General features: G+C 35.4%; 1 protein-coding gene across 1 annotated transcript in view; it reads left to right on the forward strand.

Moving 5' to 3' along the window:
• Positions 1–14,584, forward strand: part of SPATA1 (spermatogenesis associated 1) — a 30,952-nt gene extending 16,368 nt beyond the window's left edge. Inside the window, 6 exon segments of the mRNA XM_065887435.1 lie at positions 673–794; positions 4,110–4,288; positions 6,191–6,286; positions 14,297–14,355; positions 14,357–14,384; positions 14,570–14,584. Of these exon segments, the coding sequence (XP_065743507.1) occupies positions 673–794; positions 4,110–4,288; positions 6,191–6,286; positions 14,297–14,355; positions 14,357–14,384; positions 14,570–14,584 (499 nt within the window).
• The last annotated feature ends 136 nt before the right edge of the window (positions 14,585–14,720 follow it).

The following is a 14,720-nucleotide window of genomic DNA, read 5'->3' on the forward strand; positions in this document are numbered from 1 at the left end:
ACAGATGTAAGTACAGATGATTCTGTGAGGTAAAGTTAAATAATGTTAATGAGGAGTTGATTGTTTAATGCATACACAGTTTCAGTTTGGGAAGATAAAGTTTTGGCGATAAAGGGGTGGTGGTTGTTGCGGAACATTATGAATGCATGCAGCGCCATTGAACTGTACATTTAAATATGGTTAAAATGGTCAATTATATATGTTTTACTACAAGAAGTTAAAGTATTTTAAAGTCTATGACTGTTATGTTGATTACTGCATATGTGTGTCACTAATATTATTTCTGCTTTTTAAATATGTACTCTAAAATATACATTTTTCCATGTAAGATTTAAGTACAATAACTTCGGTCCCAAGATAAAATTTACTTAAAGAATTAAAACAAAATGTATAACTACATGAGCTTTGCCTAGTTTCCATACATGTATATAAATGCAGAAGAGACATACTGTATTGTTTATATATATATAAATCCCCTATAGATACTGAAATGACTCCTCAGTGTTTTCCATCGTGGCACATGCTGTACTGCAGCCAGAAAACCAGAGTTTGGGGTAAAATTCATACTTGCTGTTGTAAGCATTTTTTAGTTTTATACTCTATATTTTAGGATATGAGCTGTCTTTTAGCTTTTGGACATTGATGAGTATGGGTTATAATCTTCTAGGAGAGAATATTATCGAAAAAAATGAAACAAGTAAAGGAAGAAAGAAGATATCTGGAAATAATTAAAGAAGAACTAATAAAAAAAGTTGAAAGGCTATTGGAATGAGGCAAATTAAAGCGATATCATGGTAGTTTATTACATATCTTTTATCACTATAAATGAAACTCAAGTTTTACAGAATTTATGCCTTTGGAATAAATGATAAAATGAAATATTTACTATTTTACTGTTGTAGTTTAAGTGGTACACTAATATAAATTCACTATAGGAAAGATGAAATCATTGTTCAACTCTATACAATAAATGCTACATGCCTTTTATTAAAATTCAATTATTTTTTAAAATGGACATTTGTTTATTCATTTCAACATTCATTTATTAAATAAGTATTTATTAAGGGCCTACTGAACTTAGTCACTGTTCCAGGGGCTGAGGTGATACTAATAGGCCAACATAATCTTGTCCCTGCCTTCAAAATGCTTATGGTCCAGTGGGGAAATGATGATCAAGTTAAGCAGTAGTGGTACATACTGTTGACTGCTATGATAAAGGAATTACAAATTCTATGCATAGGAGTACAGAGGAAGAGCACCTAAATTAGATGGAAGAGGTCAAGAAAGGCTTGCAGGAAAAGTGGTAGATGTACTAGAATCTGAACTGTGCCTCTCTTGGCTGTAGGCCTTCAGACATTCTTTCCCCTCTGCCACCTAAATCTTTTCCTATCTTCTCCTTCTACCCACTTCTTCCCAGTTCCTGGTTATTTCCTACCAGTCATTCAATCTCAGCTAAGATACCACTCTCGAAGCCTTCTTTGAGTCCCTTAGTGTCCCCTAGGTGCTCAATTTTGTTGGTATGTGTGTGCGTCTGCTTTGCTAAACTGACTGGATGAGTGAATAAATGAGAGAAATGAGGTAGGAAAAATAGACAGTTTCCTTGCAATAGAATTAGAAACAATGTTGTTAGAACTGGTAGAAATGGAAAAATGAGCCAGGGTGGAGAAAGTATAGGATAATGGTTTGAGAGATGTTAAATAATTTGAGAGGCCTGCATTTTGTGTTGTATTTGAGGATAAAAAGGGTAAAAGGTATATATGGAATTAACTGCCTTTAGGATTCTCAATTTACAGCAAAATTATTGCTTCAATACTAGATCTGACTAGAGGTTATAGACAATGTCAGGAGGTATTTCTTAATGTTCTACCTCATAATATTAAAGTGTGTCCCAGAAGTGGTGGCAGTGATTTGGCCTTGTGGTGCTGTTAAAAGAGCAATTTTATCAGACAGTATTGAGCAATGGATTAGAAATCACAGGACAGTGATTCTAATACTAGAATAATCTTATACTTAGGCAAGTTATTTCTCCTCTTTGTGCTGCACTCCTTCTATTTATAAAATGAGAATCATTGGTCACTTTCTATTTCAACAGGAATGTTTCAAGATAAAAGGTATGTATCAGCCATCAAATATTTATTGAGCCTACTATATACCTCAGTTCTCAGCATTGTTTTAAATGCTGAGGATACAGCAGTAAACAAGACAAACATAGTCCTGCCATTAAGGAGCTTGCCTCTAATGGGAGGAGACCGACAATAAGTAAGTAAGACAATGTCAGCTACTGATTAGAGCTGAAAAGTCAATTAAAAGAGTGCAGTAAAGAATGGTGGGGCAGGAGAGATGGTTTAGCTAGGGCTTTCAAGGAAGGCTTCTTTGAGCAGATATCACTAAGATTTGATTAATAAAATGGTAAGCATGTGAAGAGACAGGGTAAAAAGAGTCCAAACAGGAGGAACACTAAAAATCAAGGTACAGAGATAGAAATAAGCTTGCAGAATTAAGGACCTGAACTAAGACCAGTATGGCTGGAGTGTGATAAATAAGGAGGAATGTAGAGGGAGAAAATCAAAAGATCAGCAAGGAACAGATAGACCAATTCAAGGAGTTTGGATTTTATTATCAATACAAGTAATATGGGAAGACATAAGAGGATTTTTAAACTAAGGATTTATGTGATTTTTAAAATATCTTAAAAATATCAGGATGACTGCGGTATGGAATAGCCTGTAGAGGGGCAAGTATGGAAGCAGAGAGACCGTTAGAAAAATAATACAGCTTTCAAAAGATGATAGTGGATTGCCTAGGGATGTAGCATTGAAGAAGGGATAATGTGCCAGATGCTCGAAGTATTTTGACAGTGGTAGCAGTAAAACTTGGAGAGGGATTGGATATAGGGCTGAGGAAAATAATTAAAATCTTGAGTTAAAAGTTCCATATAGTTTTTTATTTATTTATTTATTTATTTATATTTGCGATACAAGGGCCTCTCACTGTTGTGGCCTCTCCCGTTGCGGAGCACAGGCTCCGGATGCACAGGCTCAGCGGCCATGGCTCACGGGCCCAGCCACTCAATGGCATGTGGTATCTTCCCGGAGCGGGGCACGAACCTGTGTCCCCTGCATCGGCAGGCAGACTCTCAACCACTGCACCACCAGGGAAGCCCCATAGATTTTATTTTTAATTAAATCAATTTATAATATAGAATTTTAAAATTTGGTGTTTTCGTTTCTTCAATAATCTGAAAAAAAGAAACATAAGCATATTCTGGTATACTAGCATGCAGTTTGTGTTCCAATTAAGTTTATATTTAGAATCTCATTGGTGTCAAAGTGATTCCCTAAACTGGCAGAGTTTAATTTCTAATTTTCTAAACCAGAAGTCCCAGGTTTAAGAAATTCTGCCCTACAGAAGTTTGGGGATATACCTGGAATAATGTTGATAAATGATGAATCAGAATCAGCTGATTACACAAAACAAGTCATTTTGGGGCTGAAAAATAAGGAAAATCTGAAAAAATATATTTTGCCTTTTCGTTCATAGCTTTAATTATATAAATAGTGAATTCAAATCAGATTATAGATAAAAGTAATTGAAATAAAAAGTATACACTTCTTGGGCTTCCCTGGTGGTGCAGTGGTTGAGAGTCCACCTGCCGATGCAGGGGACACGGGTTTGTGCCCCGGTCCGGGAAGATCCCACATGCCGCAGAGCGGCTGGGCCCGTGAGCCATGGCCACTGAGCCTGCGCGTCCGGAGCCTGTGTTCCGCAATGGGAGAGGCCACAACAGTGAGAGTCCCGCATACCGCAAAAAAATAAAAATAAAAAAGTATACACTTCTTGCTATAGGTAGTATTTTGAAGAAAGATTTTCTAAACAAATTACAAGCTTAAAGAAGAACTTGATTTTGGTTCCTGGATTTATCAGTATTTTACTATATTTATAAGCAAGTCCTTTTATTATCCAATAAACATTTTACTCTTAACTCTAATTTCCTCAGAATATAAGAGAGGAAGGAGAGGAGAGAGGAATGGTTTAAATTAACTCTAGGGTCCTTTGCAGGTTGAAAAGTTTAAACAAACTATAGCCTTTGCTTTTTTTTTTTTAAATAGACTGTGATGTTTGGCAGAAAAAGTACTTTGAAACAAAGAAAGTTACAGCATCATTGGAGGAGATTTTAACAAAACTTCGAGAAGATTTGGAACTTTACTATAAAAAATTGCTCATTCAGCTTGAAGCCAGGGTGATCAAGATGAGACCAAAGAATCTGGCAACCATCACAGACTCTAAGGTACTACTAAATATGTTCACATTCTGTTAGAGAAGTTCTATTTAAAATACATGCTTTGTAATTGTTAGTATGATCATATCTAGGATGTTTTGGGCTACAGGTAACAAAACCTTGGCTTAACCTGGCTTAAACAATAAGTAAATTCATGATCTCGTGTAATGCGTGCAGAGGAGATAAAATCAGCCACTTAATGATGTCTTTAAGGGCCTAGGTACTTCTGATATTTCCTCCCTATTATTTTTGGTGTTGGCTTCATTCTAAGACTGCTTTTCCTCAGGGTAGCAACAGAGTTACCAATGGCAAGTAGGGATATATGCCTCCAAAACAAGAGACAACCTCTTCTAGACGCATGGACTATATAAAACTTTCCCTTTGGCCTGATTGGGGATCAACCAAGCCTACCCTGGATTGATCATAGTTACCAGCGAATGCTAGGATCTACCTCTGTACCAGGGGAAAGGGTCAAGATTCTATGGGTAAGAGTGAAATACCTAATGAAGTATGGCAAGGGAGTAATAGTGAGTAATACATTTCTTTTCTTTCAGTTGGGGGTGGGAAGCACAGTTTGATAACCACAGAATCTATAGGTAGTGATATTCTAAATAAATTATAAATTATATTAAATTTTGATCAATTCATTTTCTTGAGATAGTCTTCAATCTTGACAGATGAGAGACATGAAGTTTATTTTTTAGTTGAGTAATTCTACCATATAATTAAACAACAAATTCCAGAGGCCATTTATCAGTTTAATTTTTGTTTGTTGATACCACTTATCCAAAAAAGATTTTATAATATGTTAATTATGACTGAGTATAGATTTAACTTTAGAGATGATGAAATATTAAGTTTACTTTTTTCCCAGTTTTATTGAGATATAATTGACATATAACATTGTAATTAGTTTAAAGTAGAAACATAATGTTAAGACATATGTTTATGTTGTAAACTGGACACCACAATAAGTTTAGTTAACATCCATCACCTCACATAGTTATTTTTGTGTGTGATCAGAACTTTTAAGATCTACTCTTTTAGCAACTTTCAGATATACAGTACAGCATTGTTAACTATAATTGCCATGCTGTATATTACATCCCTAGAACTTACTTATCTTGTAACTACAAGTTTATACATTTGACCACCGTCACCCATTTCCCCTAATCCCCACCTCCTGCTTCTGCCAGAGCCACCAACCTCTTCTGTTTCTATGAGTAAAAGTTTACTATTTTAGATCTATTTAATATAAAATCCAAATAAGTTCAAGTAAAAGTTTCTTCTTATTAGCTGATACTTTTTTTAAGCATTATTGAAACTTTTTATCTTACTGTTTTCTCAAGTTCAATATATGATAATGTTTTTTTCACAAAAGCAGCTTAAATAATTTCTTTGTTGACTATTACAGCTCATAAACTTCTCTGAAGAAAAGTAACCAAAAGTCTTCTAGAATAGGTTTTCTCACATTAAACAGATTTTCTTATAAAATACAGTATTTCATTATTAAATATTTTTAAGTAATTCTAATATGATTCCACTGATAAACCATTATGCCAATTTCTAAAGCCTTGCTAAGTATCTTAATCTAATGTATTCCTCTTATAGTAATAGTTGTTGGTTTTCATGGTGCTAATTTAATGGTAACTTTTACAAATACATATTTATTTTTATAATACATGAAAATGGTAGTAAAACAGAAAGGAAAGTGGTCCCTAAAACATAAGAAATCAACAGTTCAATAGTAATTTACTCCAAAGCAAAAAGTTTATTTTATGGAATGGGTTATTTTCATGATTTCCTTTTTTGATATTTGATAACACTTTGTAGTTTGTATTGGCAGGCAATTAAAATTAAAAATGAATAGATGTTATACTAAACAAAGATGTCTTTATATGTCTCATACAGAATTACTTTATCATTCAGATCACTGAAGTACAGCATGCTATTGACCAACTTAGAAAACTGGATACTGACAAAATGAAACGAATAACAGAAATTAAGGTATTTTGCATTTCCCCTAATTAGATTATAACATTTATCTTGAAATAAAATATTTTGGTGTTTTAACTTTGGCTGTCAGTAGCATAAGGGTAGTAAGGACTGACTGTCTTAAAATTGTTACCTTAACAAAAACAAGAACATGAATGGAAGATGGGTTCAAGATGGTGGAGTAGAAGGACGTACTCTCACTCCCCTTTGCAAGAGCATGAGAATCACAACTAACTGCTGAACAGTCATTGACAGGAAGACACTGTAACTCAGCAAAAAAGATACCCCACATCCAGAGACAAAGGAGAAGCCACGATGAGAAGGTAGGAGGGGCGCAATCACAATAAGATCAAATCCCATAACTGCTGGGTGCATGACTCACAAACTGGAGAACACTTATACCACAGAAGTCCACCCACTGGAGTGAAGGTTCTGAGCCCCAGGTCAGGCTTCCCAACCTGGGGTACCGGCAACAGGAGGAGGAATTCCTAGAGAAACAGACTTTGAAGGCTAGAGGGATTTCATTGCAGGATTTCAACAGGACTGCAGGAAACAGAAACTGCACTCTTGGAGGGCACACACAAAGAGGTGTGCACGTCGGGACCCAGGGGAAGGAACGGCGACCCCATAGGAGACTGAACCAGACGTATCTGCTAGTGTTGGAGGGTCTCCTAGAGGCGAGGGGTGGCTGTGTCTCACCATGAGGACAAGGACACTGGAAGCAGAAGTTCTGGGAAGTACTCCTTGGCGTGAGCCCTTCCAGAGACCACCATTAACCCTGCCACACAGCCTGGGTAAGCTCCAGTGTTGGGTCTCCTCAGGCCATACAACCAACAGGGAAGGAACCCAGCCCCACCCATCAACAGACAAGTAGATTAAAGTTTTACTGAGCTCTGCCCACCAGAGCAACAGCCAGCTCTACCCAGCACCAGTCCCTCCCATCAGGAAACTTGCACAAGCCTCTTAGATAAACTTATCCACCAGAGGGCAGACAGCAGAAGCAAGAAGAACTACAGTCCTGCAGCCTGTGGAACAAAAACCACATTCGCAGAAAGATAGACAAGATGAAAAGGCAGAGAGCTATGTACCAGATGAAGGAACAAGATAAAACCCCAGAAAAACAACTAAATGAAGTGGAGATAGGCAACCTTCCAGAAAAAGAATTCAGAATAATGATAGTGAAGATGATCCAGGACCTCAGAAAAAGAATGGAGGCAAAGATCAAGAGGATGCAAGAAATGTTTAACAAAGACCTAGAAGAATTAAAGAACAAACAAACAGAGATGAACAATACAATAACTGAAATAAAAAATACACTAGAAGGAATCAATAGCAGAATAACTGAGGCAGAAGAACGGATAAGTGACCTGGAAGATAGAATGCTGGAATTCACTGTCATAAAACAGAATAAAGAAAAAAGAATGAAAAGAAATGAAGACAGCCTAAGAGACCTCTGGGACAACATTAAATGTATTAACATTCTCATTACAGGGGTCCCAGAAGGAGAAGAGAGACAGCAAGGACCCAAGAAAATATTTGAGGAGATTATAGTTGAAAACTTCCCTAGCATGGGAAAGGAAATAGCCACCCAAGTCCAGAAAGCACAGAGAGTCCCATACAGGATAAATCCAAGGAGAAACATGCCAAGATACATAGTAATCAAATTGGCAAAAATTAAAGACAAAGAAAAATTGGAAAGCAGCAAGGGAAAAATGACAAATAACATACAAGGGAATTCCCATAAGGTTAACAGCTGATTTCTCAGCAGAAACTCTACAAGCCAGAAGCGAGTGGCATGACATATTTAAAGTGATGAAAGGGAAGAAACCACAACCAAGATTACTATAGCCGGCAAGGATCTCATTCAGATTCGATGGAGAAATCAAAAGCTTTACAGAAAGCAAAAGCTAAGAGAATTCAGCACCACCAAACCAGCTCTACAACAAATGCTAAAGGAACTTCTCTAAGTGGGAAACACAAGAGAAGAAAAGGACCTACAAAAGCAAACACAAAACAATTAAGAAAATGGTAATAGGAGCATACATATCGATAATTACCTTAAACGTGAATGGAATAAATGCTCCAACCAAAAGACACAGGCTTGCTGAATGGATACAAAAACAAGACCCATATATATGCTGTCTACAAGAGACCCACTTCAGACCTAGGGACACATACAGACTGAAAGTGAGGGGATGGATAAAGATATTCCATGCAACTGGAAATCAAAAGAAAGTTGGAGTAGCAATACTCATATCACACAAAATAGACTTCAAAATAAAGACTATTACAAGAGACAAAGAAGGACACTATATAATGATCAAAGGATCAATCCAAGAAGAAGATATAACAATTATAAATATGTATGCACCCAACATAGAAGCACGTCAATACATAAGGCAACTGCTAACACCTATAAAAGAGGAAATTGACAGTAACACAATAATAGTGGGGAATTTTAACACCTGACTTACACCAACAGACAGATCATCCAAACAGAAAATTAATAAGGAAACACAAGCTTTAAATGACACAATAGACCAGATAGATTTAATTGATATTTATAGGACATTCCAACCAAAAACAGCAGATTATACTTTCTTCTCAAGTGCACACGGAACATTCTCCAGGATAGATCATATCTTGAGTCATAAATCAAGCCTCAGTAAATTTGAGAAAATTGAAATGATATCAAGCATTTTTTCTGACCACAATGCTATGAGATTAGAAATAAATTACAGGGAAAAAATTGTAAAAAACACAAACACATGGAGGCTAAACAATACATTATTAAATAACCAAGACATCACTGAAGAAAACAAAGAGGAAATCAAAAAATATCTAGAGACAAATGATAATGAACACACGATGATCCAAAACCTATGGGATGAAGCAAAAGCAGTTCTAAGAGGGAAGTTTATAGCTATACAAGTCTACCTCAGGAAACAAGAAAAATCTCAAATAATCAATCTAACCTTACACCTAAGGGAACTTAGAGAAAGAAGAACAAACAAAACCCAAAGTTAGTACAAGGAAAGAAATCATAAAGATCAGAGCAGAAATAAATGAAATAGAAACAAAGAAAACAATGGCAAAGACCAATAAAACTAAAAGCTGGTTGTTTGAGAGGACAAAGAAAATTGATAAACCATTAGCCAGACTCATCAAGGAAAAGAGGGAGAGGACTCAATTCAATAAAACTAGAAATGAAAAAGGAGAAGTTACAACAGACACCGCAGAAATACAAAGCATCCTAAGAGACTACTACAAGCAACTCTATGCCAACAAAATGGACAACCTGGAAGAAATGGACAAATTCCTAGAAAGGTATAACCTTTCAAGACTGAGCCAGGAAGAAATAGAAAATATGAACAGACCAATCACAAGTAATGAAATTGAAACTGTGATTAAAAATCTTCCAACAAACGAAAGTCCAGGACCAGATGGCTTCACAGGTGAATTCTATCAAACATTTGGAGAATAGGCAACACCCATGCTTCTCAAACTCTTCCAAAAAGTTGCAGAGGAAGGAACACTCCCGAACTCATTCTATGAGGCCACCTTCACCCTGATACCAAAACCAGACAAAGTTACTACAAAAAAAGAAAATTAGAGACCAATATCACTGATGAATATAGATGCAAAAATCCTCAACAAAATACTAGCATACAGAATCCAACAGCACATTAAAAGGATCATACACCATGATCAAGTAGGATTTATCCTAGGGACGCAAGGATTCTTCAATATACGCAAATTAATCAATGTGATACACCATATAAACAAATTGAAGAAGGAAAAACATATGATCCTCTCAATAGATGCAGAAAAAGCTTTTGACAAAATTCAGCACCCATTTTTGATAAAAAAAAACACTCCAGAAAGTGGGCACAGAGGGAACCTTCCTCAACATAATAAAGGCCATATATGACAAACACACAGCAAACATCATCCTCAATGGTGAAAAACTGAGTGCATTTCCTCTAAGATCAGGAACAAGACAAGGATGTCCAGTCTGGCCACTATTATTCAACATAGTTTTGGAAGTCCTACCACGGCAATCAGAGAAGAAAAAGAAATAAAAGGAATACAGACTGGAAGAGAAGAAGTAAAACTATCACTGTTTGCAGATGACATGATACTATACATAGAGAATCCTAAAGATGCCACCAGAAAACTACTAGAGCTAATCAATGAATTTGGTAAATCTGCAGCATACAAAATTAATGCACAGAAATTTCTTGCATTCCTCTACACTAATGACGAAAAATCTGAAAGAGAAATTAAGGAAACACTCCCATTTACTATTGCAACGAAAAGAATAAAATACCTAGGAATAAACCTACCCAGGGAGACAAAAGACCTTTATGCAGAAAACTATAAGACAGTAATGAAAGAAATTAAAACTGATACAAACAGATGGAGAGATATACCATGTTCTTGGATTGGAAGAATCAATATTGTGAAAATGACTATACTACCCAAAGCAATCTACAGATTCAGTGCAATCCCTATCAAATCACCAATGGCATTTTTTACAGAACTAGAACAAAAAAAATCATAAAATTTGTATGGAGACACAAAAGACCCCAAATAGCCAAAGCATTTTTGAGGGATAAAAAACAGAGCTGGAGGAATCAGACTCCCTGACTTCAGACTACACTACGAAGCTACAGTAATCAAGACAATATGGTACTGGCACAAAAACAGAAATATAGATCAATGGAATAGGATAGAAAGCCCAGAGGGAAATCTACGCACCTGTGGTCACCTTATTTTTGACAAAGGAGGCAAGAATATACAATAGAGAAAAGACAACCTCTTCAATAAGTGGTGCTGGGAAAACTGGACAGCTACATGTAAAAGAATGAAATTAGAACACTCCCCAACAGCATATACAAAAATAAACTCAAAATGGATTAAAGATCTTGATGTAAGGCCAGACACTATAAAACTCTTAGAGGAAAAGATAAGTAGAACACTCTATGACATAAATCACAGCAAGATCCTGTTTGACCCACCTCCTAGGGAAATGGAAATAAAAACAAAAACAAACAAATGGGACCTAATGAAACTTCAAAGCTTTTGCTCAGCAAAGGAAACCATAAACAAGACGAAAAGACAACCCTCAGAATGGGAGAAAATATTTGGAAATGAAGCAACTGACAAAGGATTAATCTCCAAAATTTACAAGCAGCTCAATATCGAAAAAACAAAGAACCCAATCCAAAAATGGGCAGAAGACCTAAATAGACATTTCTCCAAAGAAGACATACAGATGGCCAAGAAGCATGTGAAAAGCAGCTCAACATCACTAATTATTAGAGAAATGCAAATCAAAACTACAATGAGGTATCACCTCACACCAGTTAGAATGAGCATCATCAGAAAATCTACAAACAGCAAATGCTGCAGAGGGTGTGGAGAAAAGGGAACCCTCTTGCACTGTTGGTGGGAATGTAAATTGATGCAGCCACTATGGAGAACAGTATGGAGGTTCCTTAAAAAACTAAAAATAGAATTACCATATGACCCAGCAATCCCACTACTGGACATATACCCAGAGAAGACCATAATTCAAAAAGACACATGCACCCCAATGTTCATTGCAGCCCTATTTACAATAGCCAGGACATGGAAGCAACCTAAATGCCCATCGACAGACGAATGGATAAAGAAGATGTGGTACGTGTATACAATTGAATATTACTCAGCCATGAAAAGGAATAAAATTGGGTCATTTGTCGAGACGTTGGTGGATCTAGAGACTGTCTTACAGAGTGAAGTAAGTCAGAAAGAGAAAAACAGATATCGTATATGAACGCATATATGTGCAACCTAGAAAAATGGTACAGATGAACTGGTTTGCAGGGCAGAAATTGAGACACAGATGTAGAGAACAAACATATGGACATCAAGGGGGAAGTGGTGGTGAGGGTTGGTGGGATGAATTGGGAGATTGAGATTGTCATATATACACTAATATGTATAAAATGGATAACTAATAAGAACCTGCTCTATAAAAAAATTTTTTAATAAAATTCAAAATAAATAAATATTTAAAAATAGAAAGCATGAATGAAAAAAAATACAATAATAATGAAATTCTGTGAAAAGCTTCCTAACAAGGCCAAAGTAAAATTGAATAAAATTTCACTAAGAAATAAAGTAAAAGAACCTTGTGAATCAGTATAGAGTCTCCGTAAAATATTTTGAAAGAAGTAATATTCCTACATTAGAGTTGTTCATAAATAAGTCTGACAAACCACTGAGCTCTCTGAGCTCCCATTTAATTTTATTTTTTTGTCCTCTCTTGGGTAATTATCTCATTCTTTCTGGTTATTTTCATATATATATATATATATATATATAATGTTATATGAGTGCTCTCGATTCACCTCTTTATCAGAAGTAGCTTTATGACCCAGAATAATGACCCCTATGTAGAATTAGCACTGTCCAATACAACTCTCTGTGATGGTGGAAATGTTTCATACCTGCACTGTCTGATAAGGTAGCCACTAGCCACATAAGGATGTAGATTGTTGTGTGCCTGAGGAATTTAATTTTAGATTTAATCTTAGTTAATTTCAATTTAAATAGTTACATGTGGCAAGTTGATACTCTACTGGACAGCGCACTTCTAGATATTTTCACTAGCCTCATACTCAAGGCTAAATCCTGGCTCAGCGCTGAGAAGCTTAAACTACAGAACAGGAAAAAGGCAAAGGACAATTTTAAACCAAAAAGAGGAGTTATTTAACATTCTTATACAGTCTGCACTCAAAAAAAAGTTCATTCAGTGAATGAAAACTCCTGTGCATTCAAAAAAAAAGGAGAGAAATCAAATGTGGAAACTTGTCCCCTTAAGGATAGTTGGATGGGTAGAAGGGAGTAATAAAAATACCTCCAATGCTCTTCTCTTCTGGAAAGCATACAAATTAGTTCTTACCATTTTTGTATATTTTAATTTTATAAATATTACATATAAATGTTTTGAACCCAAATTAGAATTATTAGTGAAAAAACAGGAAACACAAATGGAAAAAAAGAGATCCAAGTTTTCAGCTTATGCACTGGGGGAAAAAAATCCTACATTTAACCATAGTGCCTAATTGTCACATAGTAAACATTATAAGAATTTTTTATTGATTTCTGAATGATTTACCCCAAACTACCCATAAGATACAGAACTAAGGGGCAGAAAACCTAGCTTGACTGTTGCAACCATGTTCAAGATAATATAGCACAATCAGTGCTTCTCAAAGTTCAATGTAATGTCACCTGGGGATCCTGTTAAAATTAGCAGGATCTGACTCAGTAGGTCTAAGGGGAGGCCTGAAAGTCTTCAGTACTAACAAACTCCCAGGTGATGCTTATGCTGCTGGTCCACAGACAATACTTGGAATAGCAAGAGCTCTGGTACCAAATGGTTTAAGTTTGAATCCTGGCTGTGCCACTTACTAGTTTTATGCCTTGAGCAAGTTACTTAACTTCTAGGCATCTCAGTTTCCTCAACTGCAAAATGGGGAGAAATAACAGTATCTGCTTCAATTAAAAATTTGAAAGTATCATAGTACACTTAGAAGAGCACTTGCCACACTTATATTTCTTAAGTACTTATTCAGTTTCTAAGGGATGAGAATTAAGGTTTTTTGGAAATTTTTTTAGGATGCAGAGGTTTTTTGTTTTTATTTTTACTACTTTCTTTGCACAATGAGAACAGATTTTGAAATAAGCAAAAGATAAAATTCTTTCTCACTTTAGTTTTTTAGAACCGTTTAATTTTATCATGCCTATATACTAATAAATGAAATTATTTGGTAGCATATCTAGCATGCGTATTCAAAGGGACTTATGAACTACACATTTACCATAGTAATCCAGTGCAAGTGAAGGCATTGAAGGCAAATGAGAGAAGACATGAAAGCCGTTATAAAAACCCTTATTTATATGATGATTATATAATTTTAGAAAGGTAAGATGAAAGTTCATTTTTGAAAGTCAATTGTTCTTTTATAGATGAGAAAACAAGCAGTTTCAGATTTACGCACATTGAAAGCTGAACTGGCACAGAAGAAATTTATTACATCTTTTCAGTCTCAATAAGGTATGTTAACTTAAAATTTTTATTTGTTAAAAAACTTGAACAGATTTGTTTAACCACTGTTCTCCTTGTTTTCATATAAATTATAAGTTTTACATCTTTTCCTTTTCCATGTGTTTATTATACAGTGTTTCAGGAAATATTAGACGTAAAAAAGCAAAATGGTGTCTATTTGACTATTTTTGAAGGTTTCAGATGTGTAACATATTATTTTACAGTACTATATTTCATTATTTTCATTTTTTAATAGTCTTAAAATGTAATACCTAGAATGATTGTAATATGAAAAATCATATATTTTAATAAATATGAATCTAACTTGCATCTACAGCTATGTAG

This window comes from Phocoena phocoena, chromosome 1, assembly GCF_963924675.1.
Source record: "Phocoena phocoena chromosome 1, mPhoPho1.1, whole genome shotgun sequence".
NCBI classification, from domain to species: Eukaryota; Metazoa; Chordata; class Mammalia; order Artiodactyla; family Phocoenidae; genus Phocoena; species Phocoena phocoena.